Here is an 8,539-nt window from a genome sequence, read left to right as displayed (position 1 = left end):
CTCTAGAGATATGGTATAGGTATCTTAGTAAACTCTTGTACCCAAAGTATGATGTTTATGGTCTGCCTTTTTCGATTTTTACATTAAAAGTTGGTCAGTTTGGGAACTGTGGGCAGAGCTATTTGCATATGGGCAAAAGAGTAGTTTCTCTGAGCAATGGCTACAATTCATATTTATCCTTGGTAGTTTTGAAAAAGTACTGTGTACCCTTGGCCTTCTTTCTATAGGTATGAGCCAGGGAATTGTGTTGAGCATTCCTAAAGTGAAAGAGATGTTTACTCTAGAACTTTATATAGTATTGAGAATGAAGGAAAAGGACACAATCCCAGATTAATGAAATACACATAATATAAAAATCTAAATATACAAGTTACGAAAGTAGCAATTTTTTTGAATTGTACATGTTAGATTTCATTCAGTAATTTCACATACGAACTGTCAAAATTATTTATATTTTTCCTGAACAGTGTGCAGAAGTTACATATTTTAATAAAAATACTTGTATATAAATGGAGTGACATGAAAAAATAACTATAGCGCATTTAACTCATTTTGCACCATTATTTTTTCTTTTAATTTTCCAGTTTTTAATTGTAACTCCATTAAAAATTATTTCCAACAAATGGCAAGAGTTTAAGAGGATTGTTAAGAGATCAATCTATACTATTCTATGCAAAGCAGAAATTCACTGGGGCTCATTGAAGTTCTTTCTAGATGTCTTTTCTGTAGCAGAATCAGTCTGAGACAAAGAATTACAAAAGTATACATGTTTTGGATTTTCCATCCTCTCCACTTCCACCACCACCACCTCCAGCTGCATCTTCAGCTAAAAAACAGAGAAGGGAACTAAAGTGAGTATTTTCTGTTAATTTTAGTGGCTCTAATCTCTTGTTTAAATGGTGTTGCGTCTGTCATATGCATGTTATGTGTGTTTGACCTTCTGAAAATTGGATGTGTTTTCATTACACATGGGATGTTTTCATTACACGTCTGGGAAAATGGAATATGAAACAATAGCACATGTTATATATACATATGCGTATATACTGTAGCAGTTGATACCAGCATTTCTCAAAGGACCAAACACACACTGAACCACTCTTACTGGAAAGTTTCAGTAGTTAAATATATTTATAACTCTGTCCCACACATACGAAACTGAGGTATGCAAGGCATGCAAAAGAAATAAACTCTTGGATCTTACATATATAATCTGTGAATCTATTTTTGAAGCAGATGATACAAAAACTTTAATTTGACCTAAGTGTATAAACGTTTATCCAACCCTACATGAATCCCTTTGTAATGACCAATTAAGAGAGACGCCTTTTATGTTTGTAATCTTATAGCTACTGAGTCTGTTACTGTCTCTCTCAAATGATTCCACAGATGCTCATTGGTCATAGTTAAGATTCTTTCATTGTAATAAATTGCGTTTCCAGGTTCATTTAAGGTAAGATACTAATATTAGAATTAAAACTTACATTTGAAAGCTGTGGATCACCATGTTACTAGGTCATTTTCGACCCTTTCCACCTGCATTGAAACATGTCACATAATCAGTGTCCTACCCTCTGTAATTTGGGATATAATCAACACTATGTACTAACTATGTATTTTATTTTCTCAGTTGAATACTGTATTCTGTTTTAGTTTCTGTTCTGAACTTTCCACTGTAGTGGTTCAGCAAATATGTTTTTTTTAATTTAATTTTATTTTCTGTCTACTGAATGGCTAAGAGTAGTCAGATCACTGAGATCTAGAGAAACCCCTGTTGTTCATCATGTGTCAAATTATTGTTTGTATGAATTGACTTAACAAACCCATACGTTTACATGGCCTTGATTTGACAGTATCAGATTTGTTCTTCACAGATGTTCATGGCCTCATTCCAGTGCATGTTTTAAAAGATGCAAAGTATTTCCCTTACATTTTGTGATACCAATTATGATATGCAAAGGTTGGATCCTTAGCTCCTGCAAATCAGTCTGTCTGTGCTTGCCTGTTTAAGGTTCCTTGTGGGAAAATACTCCTTTCATTAAGTCAGTGACTAAGTGATTCCAAAATATCAATGATGTCAATTGGTCCTAACTTCAAGTAGGAGCAGAAATACCTGACTTTTCCTAAATGTATAATTTAATTTTTATTTAAGAACCTTATAAGGGCATAGGATCTGACTTTAGTAACTAAACTGTCCCACAAGAAAGCAAAATATATAAGGAGGTCTGTGTGTAGGTCCCCAGTTGTTTTGTTTTGTTTCGCTGGTATTTCTGAGAAGTTCAGATGCTTACATTCCAGTGTAAGGAAAGAGTACCTTGTTCATGCTTACAACCAGCTAGTTCTCAGAAATAAATTGATCTTAAATAAATAAGATTATATGATTAATTGTAAAAACACTGTTTTTAAAAGTAAATTTGGGAGACAATGGGGTGAGCGTAATTTCTTTGAAAGTGTGTGTAAATGGTATCACAGTGTGAGCAGGCCAAAATATTTCTTGTAATTTTATTACAATAATAATACTTGACTCATTTTATTAAATAAGTCTTTCAAAAATCTGCTTTGATTAAGTCATGTAATTTAACGGTACTTTTTTAACCATTTACAACTTTTCTTTTTTTGGCTTAGTATCATTTACTTTAGGAGCCAATATCTATCTAGTGCCACTTCACACTGACAGTAACTTGATGGGTGGCCTTGAGTAGCCTCTCTTGTGTGAAATGTGAAGAATACTCACCTATTTCGCATAGACACAGATTAACAAATAAATTATTCAGTACTGTTCTATCTTTTAAAGGTGTGAAACACACGCTTAAACTAACTTTTTTTCTTCAAACTATGTGATAATAAATCATTCTGTAGCAATCAGCCACATGTTTCTGTTTTAATCTCTGAACCTTTTCAGTCATCTCAGCTGACTGGCAGAGCTGTTGACCTGCTGTTCCACATGCAATATGGAATAAAAGTAACTGACTTATTTCACTCTTACACTTGAGTGATAGGTTCTCAGATTGTATAAAAGCAGATTCTTTTCCAGGTTATCATATGCAGAACTTAGATTTTTAGAATTTTAGGACTTGGGCTGTCTTAGGAAGATTAGTGTCAAATTTGTAATACGAGAGTATATTTCAGCCAAGAAACTAATGGTAGGGATCTAGAGTCAAAAGCTTTATCTTAAACTTGGAAGAGAACTGAGGATTTGCACTGCTTCTTTGTGTTCCAAATGTACATTATCCATTCCCATCTCTTTTCCTTATGCTTTTCATTTTAAACTTAAACAAAGCACCTGAATACATTTGGAGCTGATGCTACACATAATTTGGATACATGCCTAGTATTTGAGGTGATCGCAGCATTCACAGATAAAGAAGTATTTAATTACACTCAGTTTCAAGTCTTAAGACAAAAGAAATTTTACATTCCCTTCACTTTTGTGATGGTCACATATTCTAAAATTCTGCAGTTTAGATAATGAAGTCAGTATACTGGATTTGTATAATCTCTAAAGGGTTGCTCCTCTTCCAATTAAAGATAAAGCTAATTCAGAACTCAAATACTCATTAGTATACTCACTCATTAGTATGAAGTTTAATAGAGTGCACACAAGTACACTGCATGTGTGAATTTGAGAAAAAATATCTTGACTGCCTTACAAATACATATAAATGAAAACCTTAGAAGTTACTTAACCTTTTTTGGCAGCTGCTTCTTCTTCCTTTTTCTTTTGTTCCTCAATAATTTTCATCTTCTCTTCATATTCATCAGCTCGTGTTTTCCATTCCACCCTGTTGTTTTGAAGACCATCAAACATAGGTGTAATTTCCTTGTGAAACCTTGAGAATTCCTATACAAACAATTAAATTAGTAAATTAGAAAATTGTAAACAACGGTTTGTAAAGTCTGAATTTGTGGAAATACTGTTGCTTTGCAGAGAAAACATTAACTTTCATTTTTCTATTAAATGAATTCAGTATGCATGCTAGATGAATTATTTTTATTTGATTTCACATTGTTTTCAAGTACTTGTTCCATCTCTGGTATCAGTTTTCTGTAGAAAACAAAAAATTTTCAAAGAAATAGTGTAAGTACCTGCTGGTGCACATTTTGAAAGCATGTTCTTGGCCATGCAGTGGTGGGATATTATTGGTAATACCGTATTGGGATGATAACGCCCTTTCGTGCACATAGTCAGTTAGAAAAAGTCTGGACTGTATACTGCACATTTCAGTATCTTCCTAATTCCCACATTTGATAGTCTGGTTCATATAATACAATTATAACTATGATACATGGTATTTATCATATGATTATCAGTATCAGGATATAATAAAGTCTAGTATCCTATAGTATGTTCCAAGCAGATGAGGATGTATCTGAAGATGTTACTTTTCTGCATGACGTTTTGGGATAATGTTAAAAGCTAGACAGGGATTAATAATGTTGGGATTTCAGTGCCTTACGGAAGATACAGAATATCTATATTTCCATAATATTTGAAGTTTCCTATTCCCCTTGCTGTGCTATTAACTACTTTCTGTAGCCATCCACATGTTATATACTTAAATTAAATGGGACTGTGAAGAATCAGACTGGGCTTTCTAACTCAGTCTTTCAAAGTAGTTACAAAACCTCAGTGCCCTCAAGTTTCACTGAGATCATCACTTTTTATGAATATGCTTCACATCTCTTGAATTTGTTTTGCGGGAACAATTCTATGTAACAAAAGATTGAGAAACTGTGGCGATTGTTTACCCTGTAACCAGGAGTCCTGCTGCTGTCTAGAATTTTTTAACTGCAACAGTTTGTCACTAATTGTGCCATCAGAACTGCTGCAGCAGGAAAACAATAAAAATTATTCTTACCTTGTACACAAATGTACACACAAAATCTATGAAACCAACTTGGAGCTTAGGTAGTTCATCTCCTTTGTTTCTGTCCATCATAGGCTAGAATAGAATAGCAATAATTTAAATTATGTAGATATCATGCTTTTTGGTATAATGATCTAGCAAGTATCGTGAACCATTATCTATTCAATGTTTTAGTAACAGTTAATGCTGCTTAACACAGTTAAATTATTTAGTACTTACAATTGGTTGTTGCTGTAGCACAGTTCGTTCCAGGTCACCTTGCTCCCAGAATTCATTTGCAACCATGAGGGCAACCTGAGCGATCACAATTCAGTGGAAGTGTCAGCAGAAAGCAGTAAATTTAAATAAATAAAGAACAAGGCTTTCAAGAAAATGTTAAAATGTTGACTAACCAAGAACTGGCATATTACTGTTAAATACTTCACTATTACTACTAACTTCCCTTCCACAAAGACAGGACTTATTTCTTGTTAGCTGCGTTATCTCTGACTAGTTTAAAAACTTCTCCAGAAATAGAGAGTCTCGGTCAAACACAATAGAATTCCACTCTATAATCCCTGCAGTGGTAGTCAAGCACTTCTTTCAAAAATTAGACGCTCTCTGGTGTACTTAAGACTTTTTCCAGCAAAATAGCTCTACCAATATTCTGGTGCATGCTGAGTAAATGATAGATTATAGTCAACAGGAACAAGACAATATTAGTAACATAACAATCTTCTAGTGACTGTAATGTGTATTACTTGGAAGGCTCCACAAGCATCTTGTTGTATTTTGATTATGCATTGTTAAAACCTATTCCTGTAAAGCTAAGCAACGAGCTTCAGTGTGATGATCAATAAGTACTGGAGCACTTGAAGTGCTTACATAGAAAGCAGTATCACACTGTATTACAAAATTTATTTTTAGCATGTTTAAGCTACTTTGCAATGGCACCAAGATCTACAGAATAGAATGGACATAATTCAAATTATAGTGTTGTTAAATCTGTACCTTAAAAACAGCTGAAAAATAGCAAAAGTTGGATAGCACAATAATATCCGAGTGATATTTAGGGGTAGCTAGGGCAACTGGCAGAATCAGGAATGCCAGTTTTAGCTGAAGGACAAGTAGAGAAGTGTGGAACAGCTGTAGAGTGGTTGGGGAGAGGCATCATGGAACCCTTACAGTGACAGAAAAACAGAGGTGGTTTTCTAGAAACACAGGTGCAGATACTTAAATATCTATCAACTGATAACTAAGTATTTTTTTTTAAATGATCATGCACCAAATAGGCAGTAAAACAGACAGTAATATTATCTATGCAAAAAGTACCTACCTTACTTTGCACTTCCCAAGGCTTGGTTATTGCAGACAGGTCACATCCAGTCATCATCATAGCCCTTTGAAAACACAGAACAGGAGTATAGTTAGGATGATGATAGAGAAAAAAAATATCTAATTTTTTTAAGTAGTTTAGATACCTAAGATACAGACAGATGTAGATTTTGCACATTTTGAGAAGATTGTAGACACCTATTTCTAATTTAAAATCATGGTTATGCTCATAATTGGATAATAACACCAAGTCTTAATTTACTCATTTAGGTGCCCAAATTCTTTCAAAATCTGGTTTACTGAATAAAGAGTAAAATATTAACCACTTACATGATGACTTCTTTTTTGGTTGGGTCAATAGATATATATTTAATTGCCTCCTCTTCTGTTTCCATTTTTTCAATTGCATCCACAATCTTTTGAAACATAGTTCTTTTCCTGTTGAAGCATACCAATAAACCGTGTATTAGTGAACAAAGTGAGATAGAAAACTTTATTTCTGGTATTTATGCTTTTCCAAAGTAGCATCCTAGACATGGTAGTATCAAAGTGACACCTTCCTGTTGAACTCAAACTTTTCAGGTACCCTAGCATGTTTAGATTTTGCTAAATACCACTGACATGTAAAGTGTTATGCCAGAATTCCTGACAAAGAAACAAATAACCTGTTTCCTAACAATTTGTGTTAAACTGTCTGAGGTGTCATTCTTATTTCTTTAATATTACATGTTTGTTACTTCGTGTAACATAAGAAACCGACAAAAGCAAAGCAAATACTAATAAATGTTCTTCCAATCCCTCCCCTCAAAAATCCAAAAAAGCACTAAGACCTAACTGAGGAGAAATTTCAAAAATATAAATGTATCTTGCAATTTGCAATTGCTTAATAAATCTTCTGATTTGCATTTAGGATGAATGAAATAATGGAATTACTGTTTACTAAAATTTAATAACTGCTGTTGAACAATTTACTGAATTGTGTCCTATCTTCTCACTTTAAATTGTCTCAGCCATAAGACATCCGGACTGAAACAAAGGCTCCATATATCTTTAAGGAAAAAAACCATTATAAAAGCACATTAAATCAGTAACTTAAGAACAGGATGGATGATTTGATATTTGGAGTCTTTGGCATATTTAGCCCTGGGGTCAGTTGATGTCTGCAGTTTTGTTTTTAAACCAGGATTTTAATTTCCATGTCATAAGCATACTCTTGCTGAGTGTGAGTAATTGTAGTATGGTATGCTAAATCACACATGCACACAACCTTACAATTAGGCTAGAGAATCCACACTTCTGAAATGTAGTGTTTGCTCATAGATTTATTTGTTCTCTAATTTGAAAGCTTATAATGAATCTAAGAATGTCTTGGGTTTTTACATGAATTAGATTTAATAACAATTTTAAATACAGCTTTGTGCTCTGCATATAAACAGCTACAAACTACAGTTAAAATTCTATAGCATGTAGACATTTTTTTCAGTAGGAAGTTATACAGAATGTAATACTTACTTGAAATACAAAGCCAGGTCAGTTGCTATTATTGCAACTTCGAATAAGTGTAGAACAGTTTCAAACTGGCGCTTGTTTAGGTTCTGGAAGATGTTTAAACTCTGCAAGATGGAAAGTTTGCAGATTCAGTTGCTTTTCTAACGCTGTCTTTGGTTTGTTCTATACAGGTTGTCTTATAGAACAGTGTAACGAAATTGGCTGACTAAAGTCCCTAAATTAAAATACAGTGCAAACAGAAAATTACTCAGTTGGTAAAGACGGCCCTTACTCACGCCTAATGGACGGCTCAGTAACTGTGAACGGGCGGCGGGTCTCGGGTGCTGCCCGGGGACCGCACAAATAATGACACCCACAGCCACTCACGCAGCTGCGAGCCCTGCTATTGCCATATCTAAATTAAAACCAAAGAAAACCACCTGTATTCCACGTAAATAGCAAAGAAATGGCAGTTCTTCATAATTCCGTTGCAGTTCACATTCCATAAACCTAGTTTTCCTCCACTTTTTAAAGCTTCGCAGTAGAGACCTTTTCTTCCTGTTAACCCCAGTCAGTAAGATTGCCTGCAGTGCTATTGGGAGGCTACAGTGAGTGTAATGTCCTTTTCCTCAGACAAAGGGAATGAGAGTGTCACAGGCAGCATTTTCCTAAGTTTTCTGGTTTTCCTACCTTCCTTCCCAATACCTGTGGGAGCGCGGGGCACAGCCATGCTGCTGCTGAGAGCCCACGGAGGGCCTGGCCGCTGCTCTAGCCAGGGGCAGCACTTAGTGCCCAGCATTGAACAGCTGAAAAAGTACATTGCCATCAGTAAGGGAAAGGGGGTTTTGTTGGGGGGGGGGGGATTTTCA

General features: G+C 34.8%; 1 protein-coding gene across 2 annotated transcripts in view; it reads right to left on the bottom strand.

Annotated features, from left to right (window-relative positions):
- Nucleotides 1-547: 547 nt before the first annotated feature.
- Nucleotides 548-8,539, bottom strand: part of PDE6C (phosphodiesterase 6C) — a 30,188-nt gene continuing 22,196 nt past the window's right edge. The window contains exons 16-23 of one of the 2 annotated variants that reach the window (XM_056351272.1): nt 7,695-7,795; nt 6,513-6,620; nt 6,184-6,247; nt 5,088-5,162; nt 4,860-4,943; nt 3,688-3,841; nt 1,485-1,536; nt 548-826 (exon numbers count right to left, since the gene is read on the bottom strand). In XM_056351272.1, coding sequence (XP_056207247.1) covers nt 1,517-1,536; nt 3,688-3,841; nt 4,860-4,943; nt 5,088-5,162; nt 6,184-6,247; nt 6,513-6,620; nt 7,695-7,795 — 606 coding nt within the window. In that variant the 3' untranslated portion in view covers nt 548-826; nt 1,485-1,516. The remainder of the gene's footprint in view (nt 827-1,484; nt 1,537-3,687; nt 3,842-4,859; nt 4,944-5,087; nt 5,163-6,183; nt 6,248-6,512; nt 6,621-7,694; nt 7,796-8,539) is intronic. The other variant, XM_056351270.1, reaches the window with a different exon arrangement.

This window comes from Falco biarmicus, chromosome 9 (genome assembly GCF_023638135.1).
Source record: "Falco biarmicus isolate bFalBia1 chromosome 9, bFalBia1.pri, whole genome shotgun sequence".
In the NCBI taxonomy this organism is placed as follows: Eukaryota; Metazoa; Chordata; class Aves; order Falconiformes; family Falconidae; genus Falco; species Falco biarmicus.
This window is presented reverse-complemented; position numbering and strand designations above follow the sequence as displayed.